The 20,888-nt window shown below is 37.1% G+C and overlaps 1 protein-coding gene across 1 annotated transcript; it reads right to left on the bottom strand.

The window, feature by feature from the left end:
- Nucleotides 1–11,816: 11,816 nt before the first annotated feature.
- LOC125652717 (potassium channel subfamily K member 16-like) lies at nt 11,817–20,336 on the bottom strand. The gene is made up of 5 exons (XM_048882085.2): nt 19,865–20,336; nt 19,209–19,370; nt 17,332–17,664; nt 14,028–14,200; nt 11,817–12,640 (listed from the first exon to the last, which is right to left on the bottom strand). Exons 1-5 carry the CDS (start codon nt 20,019–20,021, stop codon nt 12,461–12,463), a joined length of 1,005 nt encoding a protein of 334 aa, XP_048738042.1. The 5' UTR covers nt 20,022–20,336; the 3' UTR covers nt 11,817–12,460.
- Between the last annotated feature and the right edge of the window lie 552 nt (nt 20,337–20,888).

Below are 20,888 nucleotides of genomic sequence, written 5' to 3'. Positions count from 1 at the left end.
TTTTAATTGAATCGTTGAACGCATTAAGTAAATTAACAGTATCATCAAATAAGTGAAGATATCTTAACTAGTTTGAATTGATGTTGAATTGGCGCTCCGTACAACCAGTATATGTATGAATATAAGAAATTCACCAACGTGCGCTTCGTCCATGCAGGTTGAGATTTTATAAAATAGTAAATCACAACCACTGGAAGTAACAAATCATTTGTTTTCGAAAGTTGAAAAGTGTCCTAGACACAATATTTATTTATGACCTAGTTGTGTGTAATGTAACTGTAGGTCATTAGCACTTGGTGAAGGACACAAATAAAGACAGGAATTTTTGATTGCCAAGAAGAGCACTCTTATAATAAGGAGGTCAACCATCATGCTAAACTAGCAAGTCGTGTACTCTAGATAAATAAAATTTCTAGGCATAGAAATCACTACAAGGGGTGGCGCAGCGCTTGGTGACTGGCTTATCAACTCCACAACCTGGGCCTGATCCTCGGGATCGGCAGTTGCTGTATGTGAGAGAACATGTTGGTCGGGCGCTCGGAAATTCGTGGTTTTCTTCCTTGATAATAATAATATAAGTTGTATAACTTAATTTTCCATCATGAGACACAGTTACATGTGTATGCATATTGATAGAAAATGCATTTTGATGTATTTAACAGATTTATGGAAGTTGTTTTCCATTTGGCAAGTTGTTGTGCCCTAATTACAGGGCCGTAAATTAACCTTCAATTTGGAGGAGGCAGGAAATTAGGCGGGGGTCTGGGGGCCGCCCAGGCCCCCAGACGCTGAGCACATTTTGTGCACACTGAACACGTTTCGTGCAAAATCCTTGATTCTAGGGCCTTCTAAGATGTTACTTGACTAACTCATTCTAAAAGAAAGATTTGGAATGCTTTTTAAGGGAGGTATCATGTTCTTAGTTATTGGAAACAACATAAATTCTAATGAACTTTAAATTTTAATTTTTTTTGGCTCAAAAGTTGGAGGAGGCAGCTGCCTCCTCCGCCTCCATGTAATTTACGGCCCTGTAATTATACCCGGTTACAAGCAGGCATAACTGGGTCACAGCAATTATTGAAAATTAGCACCCACCTCAGCATTAACAATCCCAGTTCTGTACAGTACCATGACAACCAAGTCGACTGCAGAGCGATTGTTTCCAGATCTACTAACCCGAGTCAGGGATATATTACGTCAGCGACACGGCTTACTTAGAGTCGTTGTTGTTTATTAGTCAAAAGCAAATACAGCTTATAGACATAGTATACAATGTAATAAATCTAAAATCATATAAAGGTCAAGAAAGAATAGAAATTGTGCTTATACATTAGTATTTCTAATTTCAAAGGAATTCTTAATAAATTTACCCAAGTTACATAATTCCTTTGCATTCTGTGTCGATAAAAGTTTAATTAATTTAAAGACAGAGGGTCTGATATAATAATACTTTTTCAAAAACTTTATTCTTAAATGACTCGCGGAGTACTCGTGGGTTTGAGTCATTGGTTCGATGAAGACCCTCGGGTTCTTATGTCTTACATCTTTATATTTGGAACTACACATTCGGGTGTGTTGTAAGCACGAGAAATCAGTTCTAGTCCTTCATTCACATCAAACTGATCTAATTCTAGTTATTTTTAATATCAAAGAGACTGATTCATGACTTTCCTCAAAATTTAGTTTTTTCACTTTTAATGATCGAAATCTATTGTTTAATGTAAAACTTATACGGTACCAATTTTGATGCACCAGATGCGCATTTCGACAAATAATGTCTCTTCAGTGATGCTCAACCGAAACGTTTGAAATCCGAAATAACTGTGAAGTTTTAGAGCCAAATTCGTCCAAGGATAAGAGCTATGCATGAGGGAGATCATCCTTAATTTTGAAATGAATTTCTAAATTTTATAACAGCAATTAAATATACATCCGTATTTTCAAGCTAGTAACGAAGTACTTAGCCACTGGGCTGTATGTGTTTAAAAGGTTTTCACAACAGAAATTATGATTATGACAAGCTCATTATAGTTCATTATTTGTTGTTTACACCAAGATTGGGATATATTATTGTTTACAGAGTTTTGAAAATGTATGGTTATCGATCCTAGTTATTATTTTTATTATTATTATTTTATTCATTTATAAAGCACAAAATTACAAATAGTTTCTATGCGCTGTACAATGTTTGTGCTAATAATCATTGATAATATACTAATAAAAGACCTGCAAGATCTATAAAGGAAATGATAAAACAATAGAAAGAATTTAAATAAAACATGGTAGTAAAATGACAAAGTGGTCGACTTTGACTTGACAGGATACAATTGGCATACAGGTATTCGTATGCTGGATCAAAATTCAGTTTGCAAGAGCTTGCACATGGAATCCTTGATATTACACTGAATTTTACATTCATAGGCCATATTCACGCTTGAACAAGAGTGTTTTTAGGTTCTTGCGGAATGCTCCATGTGCTTCAAGCTCTCGAAGTTCCAGTGGCAGTTTATTCCACAATTGTTCACCTAGTGTTTTTATGGCTCTTGCACCGTATTTGTTTGATGATTTCTTCACTACCAGTTTCCATTGGTCGGATGATGATCTCAAGGTCCTATGTGGCTGGTAAACAGGACATAGCTCTCTCATGTATGCAGGTGCTGAGAAAGAGTGTAGTGACTTATGTATGATTGTCAGCAATTCAAACACAACGCGTTGCTTTACAGGCAGCCAGTGTAGTTGTTGAAGTACCGGCGAACTATGTTGTCTGTAGCATGTTCTTGTAAGACACCGTGCAGCGTTGTTCTGAGCCACTTGTAGTCAGTGCATGGGACGATCGGTCATGCCAAGCAGGAGGGCATTGTGATAGTCAAGGTGGGATATGACTGTTGCATTGATGACCTTCGCACACGCTTCATGGGTGAGATGGTGTTTCACCTTGGATATTCTCCTGATGTTGAAATACATCTTCCTTACCACGGACTGACTTGTTTTTCCATTGATAAGGTGGCGTCCAGGGCAGCACCGAGGTTTTTAACAGTAGACTTAGGTGTCAATATTGCTTCACCAATCTTCAGACGGATATCCTTCACAAGGCACTGGTTGTGGGCACTAGCAACCACCATTATCTCAGTTTTTCCATCATTTAGTTTAAGTTTGTTCACAGTCATCCAGGTTCGGACACTTGCTATGCATTCCTCCATAATGTTGACTTGATAGGTCCGCATGGCAGTGTTTTTTACACTCAAACGGCTGTAAAGTTGAGTGTCATCTGCGAACCCATGATGGTTTATGGCATATTGGTTGGTAACTCTCCTGAGTGGGAGAAAGTACACCAGGAAGAGAAGGGGGCCGAGAACAGACCCTTGGGGCACTTCGATGGACAGTGGTACATCTGAGGACACACTGGTGTTGATCTTCACCGCTTGGATGCGGCCACTCAAATAAGACTGTACCCAACGGAGTGCTGTGTCTGTCAATCCAGCTTCCTCATGTAGTCTCTCCAGCAAGAGGGTATGATCGATGGTATCAAATGTCGCACTTAGGTCAAGAAGGACCAGGAGCATAGCGTCACCTTCATCCAGTACTGCTTCTACGTCTGCTTTTATTCGCAGGATGGCTGTCTCAGTGCTGGTACCGGTCTTATAAGCTGACTGCAGATCATCATGTAGACCATTCCTGATGAGATGGCTATTAAGCTGCTGTGCAACAACACGCTCGATGACCTTGCTGATGAATGGGATGTTTGATACTGGTCTATAGTTACTAAAAATTCTCATATCAAGTCCAGTTTTTTTCAGACGTGGTGTAACATGTGCACGTTTCAGCTCATTTGGAAAGACTCCGGTTGAAAGTGATGTATTTACCAGCTCAGTAATGCTCGGTAGCACCACAGAGAGAAGTGCTGTTCTTCAAGAGCGCAGTGGGGATGGCATCCAGTGAGCAGGTCTTATTAGCACAGCTCCTGATGACCTTGTCCACTTCTTCCTGCGTCTGGATCTTAAAGGAACCAAGATGAGGCACTGATCTGTCCAGGTCTGGAGAAGCTGTATTGTCATGGAGATCTGAGGCATCGAGACCCTGTCTGATCTTTTCAACTTCGCTGTAGAAAAACTGCACAAAATCGTCAGCAAGGGTCTGGTTACTGGTAGACGGTGGTAAAGGAGTCCCTACTTTATAATTCACCAGACTGCTAATAACTCTAAAAGTCTCTTTACTGTCCGCTGTGATGAGCTTTTCTTGATAATAGCTGGACTTGGAGGAGTTGATCATATGCACCACAGCTCGAGTCTTCTCCGCAAGCATCTGTCTATGCACCTCCAGGCCTCAACTCATGGCTTTACGTTCCAACTGTCTTCTCCGTTGTCTGGCTTCATGGATTGAGTCATTGTAACACGGTTTGAGGGAGTCGCCTTTGATGGTGATGGTTCGAAGGGGTGATATGCTGTCCAGAACCTCTTTTGCTTTGGAATCGAAATCTGACAGCAGATCGTCGACATTGCTCCCCTCTTTGATGGAAGACAGCGATTCTCCGAGTTTTGTTTGCCAGGTGTAATGGACAGGTATGGAGTTGGCATGTAACAGCATAATGGTCTGAAATCCCTATATCAATCACAGACGTTGACTTTACCAGTGAGTACATAGAGTCATCCCTTGTGAACACTAAGTCCAGAGTGTGTCCAGCTGCATGTGTGGGGACATCTACATGTCGTTTGAGGTCTAATCCAGCCACTATGTTCTGCATCTGTTTGGTGTTGGACAAGTCCGGTTCGTCATAATGGGTGTTCATGTTTCCACGGTGTACAGTTGGGATGGAGTAGTGGTGCACACGTGTGACAGGAACTGTTCCCACTCTTGGAGAAATTGGGTCACTGTGAGACCATTCTGTCGTGAGTGGGGAGGATGATACACAAGCACTAGAGTGACAGGATGGTTGCCATTGAGTCTGACCGCGCAAGTTTCAAATGTCTTGAATTCAGGTTGAGGGGTACATATGATATCCATGCTGGCCCTAATAACAGAGCCAACCCCTCCCACTCTAGCCCCTTTAGATGTAGGTCTGGGCACACCAATGTATTTGTACCCGGATGGGCAGAGGTCGTTTATTAGCTGCAATAATGTAGCCCTATCCAATTTTTTTTTATTCTGACGTTTTCGGGATAGGGCTACAATTCCATAGGATCTCCGTAATGGTGCAAAATAATTTTATGAATAACCGATAATAAACTCTGTGTATTAGTCCCAAATGTTGTTTACACCAAAAGGAGTACCAACGTTGTGCTCGGGCATGTCTAACAAAGGTGTTTTTCATTAAATATAATGTACAGCATGCAAAATTCTTCGTCTGCTCCGCCATGTTTGTTATCGCGAGATCTCGTAGGTGGATCTAATGAAAAGCCTAAACATTGACAATCAGCGCGAAAATGTAGTTACTCGAGCCACTTCGACAAAGAAAGGAAAATCATATTGTTGCAGAAAGAATTTACACTCTGCTGTTCGGTTTTTAACTTGATATTAAATTCAAACCTTTTCAATACCGACGAAATAGCTTTCGCCTCCATACTTGTTCATTGATGTAAATACTACCTTATATGGCAAATGACTTGACAACCGGAAGTTGAAACTTCAGTACATCAAACATGGCGCACAAATATGAATCGAGAAATTGGAATTTATCGAAATTGTTGAAAACGGTAGAATAGAGCCTCACAAATCTAAAGTTGCAGGTTGTAAATTTATATATTGACTAAGAAACATAGAATATCATTTTATTTACGTAAAGAAAGTCAGGAAATGTTTAGAATGAGCGCAAATGTTGCGGGAGTGAATCACTCCCGCATTTGCACCATTACGGAGATCCTAAGGAGTTGTAGCCCTCTCCCTAAAAAAAAAAAAAATTTAGAGAGGGCTACATTATTGCAGCTAGTCGTTTATATGTGAATCATCTCCTTCACGCAACCAGGCTTCAGTTATAGCCAAGATGTCGACTCATTTATCGGTTATATATTCACAGAGGGATACAGCTTTCCTGGTACAGATCTTTCATTAATCAGATGTAGACTGATGGATTTGTCTGTAATGTGCACATGTTTGTTTTTGGTAGGTATATGCACTAAGTTTTGTTCATTTACACCACTCAATTGTTTGAGGTTTACATTTCTCTCCAGAGACACTTTCACCTGTATTCTCCTCTGTTTATGATATATATATCACATTTTTCAAGTATACTTTAGGTAAAATGTGCCATTTCAAAGTTAAATTTGTGTTTGGTCATAATTAATATGATGCTTTGCCCCTGGAAGCTCCTGGAATTTACCAATAAAATCACATTTTTGTGCATAGAAACGGTGTTTCTGTCAATTTCGAAACCCAAAAGAGTTCATAAAATTATTTTCTAAAGTGTTTTATAATGCCTACTCACCGTATGTACAATGTATTTGGACTGACATTACATTCGTTCTAAGATATTTTCCCCCCGTTGTTTATATATACTAGTATATAGTAAATGTTACTGATAACAAAGAACGTCCGTATACTATATGTATGATGTACATTATCTGAAGTGATATTTGACATGATGTTAATGATCTAAAATTCAAAAAGGACTTTAAATTTGATTGAATGGACATTATATGAAATTTTCTTTTCTACAACCGCACATGTGTAAGAAAAACTAAATCCACAATGATGTAGATCAGGAAGACTTCTACCAAATTTGTAACTTTCATTATCCCCGGGTAGAGGTTCTAACTCCAGGAAGGGACCAAACTTGGTATATACAGTGTATACATGTAAAGGATTTAGATAATACCTTTTTAATGCTATTGATATTAAATTGAAACTAATTAGATTTGTAGAAGGAGAAAGCAGTTCTTTACCAAATTGTAAAGTTCATGACCTTAGGGGGTAAGAGTTTGGTTCCAGGGTAGAACCAAAATTATTATATTGATTATATTTTCTTTATCATCTGAAATACTTCTTAAAATTTACTGATATGGTATAAAAACCAAATACATATTTAGGAAAAGCAGAAAAGGATGTATCAAATTTGGGAATTTCACAACCCCAGGGTATTGACTTTAGGATGATCTCTTGACAGACACAGCCTAAAAAACTTGAATATAGTTCTGGTAATACTGTTGTATTGCACTGTACACTCTCTACTTTGAATCTATACTAATGAACGAAAAAATGTTCCAACGTTTTATACGATATGATAAATTGTAATGATCTCGTACCCAAAGAAATCCAAAAAATGAAACATTGAATTGTATCTATACACCTGGAAAGCAATGTTTCCGCCAAAGAGTTAATTCAAGTTTGGTTTGAAACAAGCATTGCTACCCACATTCCGTGACTGCAATACAATGGTTTACAAGTTTCTTACTACGAAATATTACCTTAAAATATCAATTTCATTTCAGATAGCAGTTGTTCTTTCTGAAAATAAGATGTAGAAATAATTCAACACATTTTTATATCCTGTTTTGAAATTCTAACACTTAGGAATAATCTTAGCATGCATATTTTCAGAAAAAACATTAAAAAAAAAAGAATTAGCTTTAATGTTACTAATGTTATTTTTTGGTGAAACGTCTCTCAGTTTGTTTAATAAAAAGTTGTTAGTTTCATTATTCTTTATACCGAAGAATAGTTTTTCAATTGTTCAAAACAAAACTCCTCATATTACTGAGCTTGTACGTTTTTTTCCCGTATGCAAAGTTGAAATGTATGTAGAAATTAACGGTGGAGTTTTGAAATTTGATAGACTTCGGGTTACTGGAAAACTGTCTTTGATCTGTAACTTGGAATGTGAGGCATACAACCAACTATCCTGGATAATAGTAGTGTGAAAGCGTGCGAGGATGCACAAAAGGGTTTCTTCACTGCTTTTACTAATGATTATGAGAATATGAAGGGGAAAATCCCGATTTTATAATAGATATAATCGTAAAAATAGGTAATCTTGCAATTGCAATAGGCCTAATGGATATGAAATATTTTTAACCTTAGAATTAAAAGTCATCCTTGCATCTGATTTGGACTTAAAGTTCATTTCATAAAGAAAATACAGTCTGGTCTAAATAATAATATAACGTTTGAGTTTCAAACATGTACCGAATCCATTGATATAAATCTTGCCATAAAATACCTTAATGCAAGGGGAAGATAACGAACAGTGATCAATCTCATAACTCATACAAGCAATACAAAATAGATAGTTGGGCAAACACGGACCCCTGGACACACCAGAGGTGGGATCAGGTGCCTAGGAGGAGTAAGCATCCCCTGTTGACCGGTCACACCCGCCGTGAGCCCCATATCCTGATCAGGTAAACGGAGTTATCCGCAGTCAAATCAGTGTGCAAAGAACGGCTTAACAATCGGTATGAAACACGTCAGACAGCATTTGACCTAATGCAAGGATGTATTGACGAACTAGATCGTTATAACGACCATAGAATTTGCGAAATGCTGACTTCAATCGAGACTGTTGAAATCCCTGTACCATCAACTTGTTTGTCAGTAGCTTACCTCGATTTAAAAACTGACTATACCCAGAACAGGCTCTTGCATATCGAATCAGTTGAGATATATAAACACCATATGCAGGTGATAATGGAATATTGCTACATAAATGTGGGAAGTTGACGATGGAGAAGCTGAAATCATCCCGTTTGTCATACAGTTGAGTTGTCAGTTTGCCGTTAATGTCTACTTTCAATAAAATATCTAAGTATGAAGCAGAAGTGGACGACTCTGTGGTGTCCTTTATTTCGAGCTCACAGGGATATATCAAATCGACATATGAATGAAAGCTATCATTGTTAATAGACAAAACGTCATCGGTGTATCTAAAAGTCGAATTGAAGGTCACAGCGAGAGATTTTTTCTTACGTAGAAGTTTTTGAATAAATTCTGCTTCATATGAATATAAAAACAGGTCAGCTAACAAAGGAGCACAATTCGTGCCCATGGGAATTCCAGCAGACTGTTGGAAGACCTGATCACCAAAAACCACGAAGATATTGTCAATGAGAAACTCTAGCATATTTTTTTATTTCAACTTCAGAGTACTTGTGTGTGGAATCAGAGTGGTGTTTAACAAAGTAAGTTTTTGAATGACTGATCACTAGATATGAATATTTCCGTTTTCCGTTTTTGTTGAAGAAGCAACTGTCTATGATGTCAAAAAGTCTAGTCTTTAATTTATCGTGAGGAATGGTCGTGTATAGTGTTGAAAAGTCATAGGTTTTAATGCTATTGATTTTGGAAAAATTCTGTGATTTCAAGTTTACTAAAAGTTCTCTAGAATTTTTTAGAATCCACATTTGATTAACACCACTTCTGGCATATGTAGTCGCACAGTAAGTTTGAAGTTTCTCCTTCACAGCTGTTAACATTTTCGTGAGGAGCAAAGATAGGGGCTTGGTAGAGCACTTACTGGATCCAGCAATGTATCTTTGTTTGTAAGGGTTTTTATGTAGTTTAGGAATCCAGTATAGGTACGGTAACTCATATTCATTCGACCCATTGACTGGAATATTAAATGTGTCTAAAATTGAAGCATGGTTTTGAAGAATCTCGTCTTTTGAAAGGGCAGTTGGAGTATAAGTATGATTACCAAAAGTGGAATTAATGCCAAGTTCGTTTAAAATACAGTTGTAATAATGAGCCTTACAAACAAAGACAATGTTGTTACTGGCTTTGTCAGCTGGAACCAAAACATATTCCTCATGTAACCTATCTAATTCTTTTATCACTTCTGGTTTACTAAACACAGAAGGATAGATGGTACGTACTTTGGTTTTCATGTGTCTAATGCGGGATTTTAATATCCCTCTTATGCTTTTAACCCATTCTGACAATGTATGAAGTTCTTCTTTTTTATATTTGGCCCATCGTCTGGCATAATCTTCGACAGAACTCATAATAGAGATGAAGTTCTGTCGCCAATTAAAAGACCGAGGTTCTCTGTATTTAGGACCTTTAAGAATAAGTGATTTGAGGTCCTCATTTTCAACTATATCAACATCACCAGTAATGACATGTCCAGCTGGACTGTAGTTGAAAGAAGATGAAGAACAAGAACATGTTGGTGGATTACGTATACGATGGTCTATATCTAAGCACTGCAAAGTTTGTTTATAATTAAAAAGTTTGGATGCAATAGTAGAAGTATAGCTGTAGGAAATACAGGGTGTAGACTTGAACTTGAAATAAGTTGGAATACACGACTGAACCCTTTTATGACGAAGAATGGTGCTTATGTTGACGGCATCTATTCCTTTGTTTGTAAATTTGAGCTTCAGGAACTGACGGCATGATTTGGAAGGAATATCATCCATGGTCCGTGCTGGTTTATAGAGCCTGTGGTAGGCAACATCCATAATCATAGAGTTCAGTCTATATTCAGGTGTTGAAAAATCCAAGTATAGACTAGCCATAGCTTCTTCAAATAACGAATGTAAAACCCTCAATGGAATAGAGTAAAGTTTTGTACGAATATGATGAGGACCCAATTGTCTGTTGACGTGAGGCAAAAGTGAATCAAACGTGACATCATTTATACTTGGTCTTTTATATGAACGATGTCCGTGACTGCATTTTCGTCTTTGGGTACTGGGAAAGAGTCCCATCACATTAACGTTATTTCCTTGTGGACTAGTCAAATTTCCCACATCATATACATTATCATTGGATCCATATGGAAATGCAGTGCCTAGGGTCCTGATCCAGTGATCTTCTCGTTGTCTACGAAAAGGGGTGCTTAATGTAGGATTGTTTGTGTGATGGTAAATTTTTTTTAAAATCCTTACCCTCATGGACAAGATGGAGTGGTCCGGTGCATTAAAATGCTTGTAAAGAAGTTGGTTACCACCATTATTAATTTGAAATCTGTGCCCCGATATTCTTTTATTAAGTGAACCCTTGGTTTCTCCCACATAAATTAAGCCACACAGGTTACACTCAATGGCGTAGACAACGTTAGAAGATTTACATGTCAGATTATCAAACGTTTTGGTACAGAAACTACGTCCAGTTAGATTACTATTAAATGAATTTTTAGTGATCAGTACATCACAAGTTTTGCAATTTTTTGCAGAACATTTTGAGGTTGAACACATTTGAAGCTTGGAGTTTTCAGGTCGTATGGGGCTTTAATGAATATTTGAAAGTATGTTTAGACACAAGTATAGTAGGAAAATATGTTAAGAATTTTTTTATATTAAATTTATGAGACAGCAACTCGAGAATACAACGATATAAGGCCTAAACCGTGCGCAGCTTTCTGTGCGCCGTAAATCGAAGGTTTTTATAAGGTGTGGCTCTGTAGCTCTCTGTTATGTCAAAATATTTTTTCAGAGAGCTACAGTTCTGCAGCTAATTTTAAAGTAGCTCACTACACTAAAGTTTATACTCTGTATGACACCACGTCACAAGATGGCGATTTTAATGTTTTGTGAAATTATTTGTATCGATCGAATTGTTTGTCTATCATTGTAGCTCTGGGCTGGTGAACCGCAGATCTCGAGTTCAAATCCCCAGTCTTTTATTCATGTGTTGAAATAATTTTTTTGAAAATCATGTTTTTATCAAAATTCGTATATGTTTTGCCTTTTTGGCATATATACTTTAATATTGTATATTATCATATCTTTTATAATTAAATCAATTCGTACTGATTTGAGAAACTATTTCAGGGTGTAGTGAGCCACCTTAGATATGAAAAATATATCACTTCCTGTGTTGAGCGTTGTTTAGTTGAATAAGTTGTCATGTAAAGTTCTATGTACAAATGAATAAGTTAGACTTCATAACATCAATCGTTTTTCTTTTATTAAGAACACTGGAAAACTGTGTTTTTCACAAACCATACAGAACTTTTTTTATTCTGTTGTTTCTGAAACATTGCTGATTGCGATGAGCATATATTTGTGCATGAGCATGCGTATGTTTCTCCCTATGTGTACAGTCATACTGCCTTATTAGGTTGTACATGTATTATCTACATGTATATACACTGTATAAAGGTCGCGTCACCAAGCCCCGGTGCAATCGGAACATCGCTCGGCTGAATGTAGCCTAAATCATTTAGACATTATCATTTCAAAAGTGACGTCATCTTTACTAACTGTCGTCATCTGTTCAGGTCTGCTTCACTCTCCAAGAAAATCCTTGGCGTGTGAATAAAATAAGGTGAACGTGCTCGATCGTATATAATGGCACACATGGGCTCTTGCAATTGTTGAATGTAAATACGCACACAAAACATTGTTGTGGTCTCTGTAGTGAGATACAACCTTTACAGATAAACATTGTAATGAAAGGGAAATTTACTTACAGAGTATTCGATCATGCCACCTCTCTCTCTCTCTCTCTCTCTCTCTCTCTCTCTCTCTCTCTGGGACGGATTTCAAAGAACACAGATATATCTTTTTTTTCAAAAGACCTATCTTTTCTAACTTTCGCTCAGTTGAGATATACGGAGTAGAGTTACGTTTCCTGTCTCTTGTTCAATGCCATTGCCAGATGGCGCTTCCCACATTTTCCCTTTCACACTGGATTTAACATTTGCGGCTGTTTTATATACGGATTTTCCAGTTTTCGACAATTCTTGTTGTAATCGAGATACTTCAGCCTGAAAGTAAAGAAAAAAAATTATTTTCGTTCTGTAGTGTATGCATAACCAAGATGACGTAAAATTCATTTAATATATACAAGATCACAGGGGCTTGTGTAGAAAAACCAAGACATCACCCAAGGAAAAATATTTTCCATAGGGGGTGTCTTGATTTTTCTACACAAGCCCCTATGATAAGATTGTACAAAAGTGAAAAAAAAAACAATATTGCTACGCGTAGCCATATGTCCCTCGTCGCAAAAAAAAAAAAATTAAGCGCAAAAGTCCCATAACTCCTGTAAAATTTGTAGAATAAAAATCACTGTGTAATGTGATCAACCACATATGGTGACTAACAATCCTACAAAATTTTAACAAAATCCGTACAGCAGTTTCCGAGGAGCTGCGTCCATAAAGTGTTCCTATAGTGTAGCATGTACAAATTCAAGAAAGTCCCATAAATCCTGTAAAATTTGTCGAATCAAAATGGCGGCGCAATATGATCAACTACTAACAATCCTACAAAAATTGAACAAAATCCTATGAGCAGTTTCAGGGGAGCTGCGTCCACAAAGTCAAATGTGACGGACGGACAGACGCCGGTATTTCTATGTCCCCTTCCGCGTTGTGGCGGGGGACAAAAAGGTTTTGCTGAGGGCATTACAGCCTTAAATTTTGGCACTCAATGTGATTGAAATTTTCCCGTCTTACATATTTGTCTTTCACAGGATATATTGTAATTTTATGTAATCTTGAAACTTAATTATGATTTATTTTCAGTTTTGTTGTAGGTTGGTTTAGAACAGACGTAAATGAAAGGGGCTGCCTCACCGGGATGTTAAGAAAGCCGGGAAAACTTCCGATGCATGTATAAGTTTATGCAGCGATTGTTATCGTGTCAATAAAAGGTGAAGATAACGAACAATGATCAATCTCATAAATCCCACAAGCAATACAAAATAGGAAATCAACACTTGCTTGCTTTTAATCCATTTTCAACATGTCCCCTCAGGCCTGCCCTGGGTTTACATTAACTGGTCTTAGGAGAAGCAATGTCACAATAGGGGACCAGTTAAGTTATGATTTAAACCCGGGACAGGGGACATGTTGAAAATGGATTAAAAGCAAGTAAGTGCTGATTTCCTTGTGACAGTTTTGACCATTACTGTAAAATGTTTGAAAACAACTTGTCTATTGCGTAAATCCAGGCACATCTGAGTCGAAACGTCGGCCAGAGCATAAACCGTCACCGACTCCGGCATTTACACGTTTTCCGGAATCAAAACATGAATGCTTGCGAAGAGAAGTCGATGAAGGCTATGCCTCTCGACTTCTCTAAAGAGAATAGAAAACGTGTAAATGGAAAATAAGCTGTAGTGTCTTTTCAAACTTGTAACCATATTACCTCCAATTTTTCTTTTGTAAGTCTTTCCATCTCTTCAGCCTTTTTGATGAAAACATTGGAGATATAATTTATCAGAAGCGACAAGTAAGCCAATCCAAACAGAATCCACACATACGTCACTATCCTATACAGGTCTCCCGCCCCGCGGTGACCGAGGCGGTTCTCCGACATAGCTATAAATAAATGGAAACTATAAACATGTCTGTCTATGATACCTTTCCTCGTTCAATATCGATGGATGTAAAGCATAATTAACAAGAGCCCATGGACCACAACGCTCATTTGAGTCAACTTGGTCCTGGTGTTCATCTTCAGAATTTTAAATGATTGTTTACCCTCTTCATTGCTATGAAAAATTTTGACCCTATATTATAACCCAAACCTAACCCCACGGTACCATGACTCAACATGAATCCACACAACATAGGTGCTAAAATATCAATATCTGATCCCCATTTCTAGCCCCGCCTAACTCCGGGGCCCATAATTTAGAGAGAGAAAAGATTATGCCCACCGCTTAGGAACAGAATAAGTAGATGGAATTCTTAAAATGAAAATTATGAGAGAGCAATTACACCTTGTACCCCCCCCCCCTTCCAAATTCTCAAAAAGTAATAAAATTCATATAGCGCCTTATTTTAAAAAACAAATAACCCTAAAGCGCAAAACACAATTAAATTGCAGTATGACATGAAATCTTATATCTATCAGGGGTGTGATTTTTCCTCTTTTCAGAGGAAATCCTCTGATTTGCTAAATTTTCGAAAAAAAAAAATGAAACACTCAGGGTTTGATCTAAAGTGTCAGAAAATTTTATTTTTCCAGGTAGGGTGAGGTGTTTTCCTCCCTTTTTGACCAGTGTTCCTCTGATTTCTGAGGAATTCAGTCACATCCCTGGTCTATGAAATTATCAAAATAAAGCACTGTAATTAAGATCAATAGCTAAAAGGTGGGTCGGGGGTGGGGTGTTTTCTTCCTTTGGTTTTTTTTATGTAGAGCACGATGCAATGTACATGTATTAGAAATCAACGAAATAAACCATTAAGAAGAGTTAGAATTTACATTAAATCGGTCATTGACAAAATCTTGTACTGTGTAAGATGCTTAAAGGCGTGTTAAGTTGACACATCCTTTCATTGAAACCTAATCTATAATGTAACCCTCTCCAATTCTTTTTATTCTGACGTTTTCGGGAGAGGGCTGCAATTCCAAAAGTTCTTCGTAATGATGCAAAGCCGTAGGCATAGGGTAACAGATCCGTTTGAGGGTCAAACAAAACAGCTGTTGTCCGAGGACAGTCTATAACTGTTTTGTTATACACCTTCATTTTTAGGTTGTTTTACTAGATGCACATGGTTTGTTGACTCCGAACGGGACGGTGTGATTGCGCACATTGATCACCGTATATCCACTAGTTTAAAATAAAGCATACCAGATATCCTAATTGATAATTATATTTTTCGTGTTTCTGCTCTGCTTTATCGTTATAACACTGAAGATGTCGTGTGTCGTTGCTAGTCCATTTAGTGTGCTATGTTGTTTTATTATTGATCTTGTATCAGATATGGTCACACCTAAGATATTAAAATAGGTAGTGATTCAATCAATCAACCAATCAATGTATTAGATATGAATGGGTTTTAAAGGAGAACGTGACATGCATGGTAATATCCGAAATATTCGTCATCCTCACTTTTAAATGCCGAGCGTTTGCCGAAGAAGCAATCACTACCTATGGCCTGGTTCGAACTAGAGTTTAACCAAAGTACGATCGAACTGCCTTTGGTCGAAACCGGAAGGAGTGTCACTGCGCATGTCTGTTCTACCACACACCTATGCTTACAGAGCGGTTGAACTTTAGTAACCAGATATGCGCACTGAAGGTCCAGAAGCAAGCTAGGCATGCGCAATGAAGTTTCGGAAGTCTACTATGGTTAATGAAGTTACTTTAGTTGATTATCGAACTAGGCCTATATTTTTTTAAATTGTTTTAATCATTTTCAACAAATACATATAGGCCTACACCTTTTACTCACACTCTCATACAGATTAAAGAAAGCGATATAGACAATTAAATGTATATTCTAGTACTTATTGTTTAAAAAAAAAAAAAGAAAGAAGACATGCTATTATCATTAATTGAAAAGACATTTCCATTTAGTCCATTTCTTTTTGTAAAATATTTGTTCCGTAAGTTTTTCCTTCAAAATGTAGTAATCATATAAACATTTCAAAACATCATCAAAAACAATATTGACATTCTTTCTTGAATATTGGAATATGTATCTCTTTACTAAGAGGATTATAAAGTTTAAAACCATGTGTTTTGTTTTTTGGAAAATCAAAAATAACAGTTTGTACACTAAATCCCATTCTTTTACCAGTTTTTTTAAAAAAATCCAATCTGATAATTTTGCCCATAGTGTAGAGACAGGACAATAAAAAAAAAAGATAATTGTTTCTGGTTCTAGTGCACATATTGAACAAAGTGGAGAGTTTTTAATTTTTGATATATGTAGGAGTTTGTTAGTACCTAATATTCTATGAATGCTTCTATAGTTGAACCATATCAGTCCTGAATTTGATGTTTGTATATACATTTAGATGTTTCCAATTTAAATGTAATTGCAAATTTAAATCATTGACCCATTTGTTTTCGCAAATAGGTCGATGCTGTGATTTTGATATTAAATAGTCATAAATATTCCTAGAACCCTTTTTGTATTTGAATAGAATGTTAATGAATTCAGGTTGAAAAGTTGTATCATGTATAAGCAGTTTGATATTTGGCCATGAGTGCACAATAACTTGTTTCAATCCCTCATATGTAGTAAATGGAATCTGAATCGAGTAATCATTTGTGATACTCTGGTAGCCGATAAAGTTGCCTTGCTTATCTAATAAATCATATATTATATGAAACTAGGCCTATATTTACGTCCTAGGTCTGACACGACCGGGACTAGAACTTACGAACTCCCAATTACAAAGCAGACGCTTTACCACTAAGGTACCGCGACAGATTTGAGTTGTAATTCGATGTAATACATAACTACAGAAAAAAATGTTTTATAGCTATTGCGGCTGGTAGTGATGTAATTATCACTATAGCGGGTAGGATGATACATCTAAAATGCCGGGAATTTAATTAACATTTTTGTTAGAAAAATTTACGCGCTTACGAGCACCGTTTAATTAATATTTCAACAATGCCGACAATCGTCCAATCCTTGATGATCCTAATGACCCAATATATATATATATATATATATATTTTTGAAATATATCCCATTAAATAACTTACCTGCTATATAGTCTCCAAATCCTATAGTACTGAGAGTAACAAAACAGTAGTACAGAGCCTCTAAAACGGTCCAATCCTCGATGTAACTGAAAGCCAAGGCAGGCAAGATAAATAGCATGGTCAGACCCAAGGCAACAATAAGGACCATGTTTAGCAGTTTGTTTACAAGGGGTTTAGCCGAGCACAGTTTGCATTTGTTGACCCGGGTTGAGAGGCGTGTCAGGAGTTGACCCAGGTAGTTCAGCATGATCAGTGTGATGGGAATTCCGAGGAGAGCGTACACCGCCAGCGCCACCTTCCCGGAATACGTCTTTGGTGCCAAATTACCATAACCTTCAAATTAGAATATCATAGTATATATACTTATTAATATTTCAAAACCTCAGTCTTTGATAAAAAGGAATTGTCAGAAATACAGATGAGTTTGGCTTTAGATGCAGATGGATGCAAACATATTTACTCAGATTTACAAGTGATAAGCATTGTGGCATCATGGAGTTAGATAATATGGGTGGTAGATAATGAACAATGATTCATCTCATAAATTCTATAATTAATACAAAGTCGAGAGTAGGGCAAACATGGACACCAGGAACCAAATATGCGATTAAACGCATAGAAGGAGCAAGTACCCCCTGTTGGCCGTTCACACCCACCGTGAGCCCTCTATTTTGATCAGGTACACGGAGTAATCCGTAATCAAAATCAGCCTATAACGATCATAAGATTTTGGGAAAAGCTATTTTTAAACGAGACAATTGAATTCCATTTGGCATCAAGTTATTTGTCCGTAGCCTGTTTTCGTTTTAAAATTTATCATATGCAGAACATTCTCTCGCGTATCGAATCATTTGAGAGACATAAACACCATATGCAGGAGACAATGGAATATTCCTACATTAATATGGGAAGTTGACAGTGGAGAAGCTGAAGTCACCCCGTTTGTTATCAAGTTGAGTTGTTAGTTTGGCGTTAAAGTTTATGTTCAGTAAAGCATTTAAATATAAAGCAGTTGTGGAAGACTGTGGTGCCTTTTATTTAGAGTTCTCTGGACTAGAATATATCAAATCGATATATGAATGAAAGGGAACATTGTTATAGATAAAACGTCGATGTATCTAAATGTCGAGCTGAAGGCCACAGCAAGAGAGTAGAGGCCATTGAATATATTCTGCCTCAAAAGAACACAAAACAGTACAGGCCAGCTAATAAGGGCGCACAGATTGTGCCAAAAGGAATTTCAATACTGTAGGAAGACCTGATATAAACTTCTTATTTGACGTAAGCATTAGTGTATTGCTCATCTTCTATAAAATGACGTAAAACATTTATCACTGAAACAAAATCAATGGTATCCGAATTATCTGTTTTCCTGATAAATGTATCTCTCTAGTTGGTACATGTAGTAATCAAGCTGCGCGTGTTTCTATTCAGATAGTACTGATATGCCGGATATTCGTTCTACTATCAGTATCTGTAAATATGTATATTTTCTCTATGTTGTTTTGTGCAATATGAGAATAAATTGAATTGAGGCTAAATAACAATGCTGACAAATGAATTTGAAATAATTCAGAATACATTTTTCATTCAAGAAATCTCTAAAGTGAAAACAAGAGTTTTGAATTTTCTAATCCCTGCCTTAACGGGGATGTATATATATTGAGTGTTTAAAATAAATATTCTTTACTCCTGGGCATCTGACATAAAGGTGACTGTTTAATCGTGAATTATACTGAGCATGAAATTATCTACCAAAATTGTGAAATCCACGGCCCCTGGGGTCAGACCCAAGGACTATTTATCAGATCACCCCTGTGTAAATAAGGATTGCATGCCATTTTTTAGCGAGACGAACTTTGTCGAATTTGTTTTACCTATGGTGGTCACTACAGTGACGACGAAAGAGAAGGCCCCAATGAAATCCCACTGAGTGTATACTGTTGTGTTACGAAGAGTGTTCAAGGCGAACGTGAATTCTTGGTCTACTTCTCGTAGAACACTGATTAAGTCTTCGTGTTGCACGCAGCTATGGTTACCTGTAAGAAAAAAAAATCACAAAAAATATCGGGGTAACCAACTTAAAATTCATAATGTAGTTTTGTCACATCATCATTTTATAGCTCTAGTGTCGAGTTTCACGTCGCTATTTTTACCTATACATGTATATCCCATAAAAAGTAACCACGAAGAACAAAATATGTTTTAAATTCAGCAAAAATCCGCATGTGACAAGATTCTCATGCGACGCAATACGTGCGTTATTATGAGTACAATTACTCATAAACTTGTAATAGATGGTCCAGCATTCCAAGCGCCATTGTAATGATAATACAATCATTGACGACATTGTCCCTTAATAATTTGCATAGTGGGAGTACCAGAAGTTAACTTCCGTACTACATTAACGAGTAAATTCCACTGAAGGACAGCGGCGCGGAATTGTGTGTAGTGATCGGTTTTCCACTGAGGTATAATTGCAATTAAATAGAAAGAATTCCAAAATTCTACAAGGTAAAAGGATGATCGTTACCTAGGAAGTTTCTAAGGAATGCTTCCAGCTGTAGACGTCTCTCTATCTCGGGGTCGCCCTCGATATGGCTGAAGATAGCAGCTCCCACACACAAATAAACCATCACTAACACGAAGAGAGCCAGCATACGTCTCCATCCGGGGCCCTCTGGCGTCATCTTCAAATGTCTACCGGGGAATTAATATCCTTTCTAAGGTTAAAATGACGTCAATTCTTTGACATTTGCTTTGTCTGTAATACCAAAAACACTCCAAAATCCCTTAATATATCAAACGCATTTTTTGGTGCAGTCTAATTTTCTTCTTTAAAATCCCCAAAATAAACGAAATCCCCCACTTCCAATGACGGTTCCATTCATTGAGTTACTCTGCTAGGAATCTGGCAGGAATCCCGTGAGATCCTATCGTTTGGTGTTGACGCTGTGTCTTGTTTACCGGGGTTGTGAGGGTTTTCTGTTGCAGGTTGTATGGCCAACACTCAGTCGACGTTTAAAGCTCTGGCAATGTCATCGGAATAACTATATATATCCAGCTCATCCTCGGGAACAATGTTGCATTGAAGCAAGTGATGTCCAATTGTTTTCCTGTGACAGGCAATGAATATATTCCGAGAAGCATTCGATCATGTGATTTTTTTAATGAAGTAATTTTGTAATGGTGAAGATTCATAAAACTTATGAGCAGTGTCTCCTTTGAATATTGATAATTTGGTCAAACAGTGCATTTTAAGTGTGTGTATATATTCAATTCTCTTAGGTGCAGATTCCTTTGTCTTAATTAGCACTGTATACGTTAAAGCATAATGTTAATTAGTTAGTAAATATTTAATGTTCTAAGGGATTTCTGGTTTGCAGTTGACAGCATCGTTATCTTATTACACACGAATAGAGGCGATTTTTTAAACTACAGAAATTTCAGGACAAATTATCGTGTTTGTTCAATGTGAATTTCTCAAGCTGAATGTACACAAAGTTTTCTAGTATAGCAACGAAAAGGGGAGTAAGTTTAGACAATTTTGATTTCTT

Source organism: Ostrea edulis, chromosome 5 (genome assembly GCF_947568905.1).
Source record: "Ostrea edulis chromosome 5, xbOstEdul1.1, whole genome shotgun sequence".
NCBI lineage: Eukaryota > Metazoa > Mollusca > Bivalvia > Ostreida > Ostreidae > Ostrea > Ostrea edulis.
The sequence above is the reverse complement of the archived record's forward strand: the minus strand, read 5'-3'. Positions and strand labels throughout refer to the sequence as shown.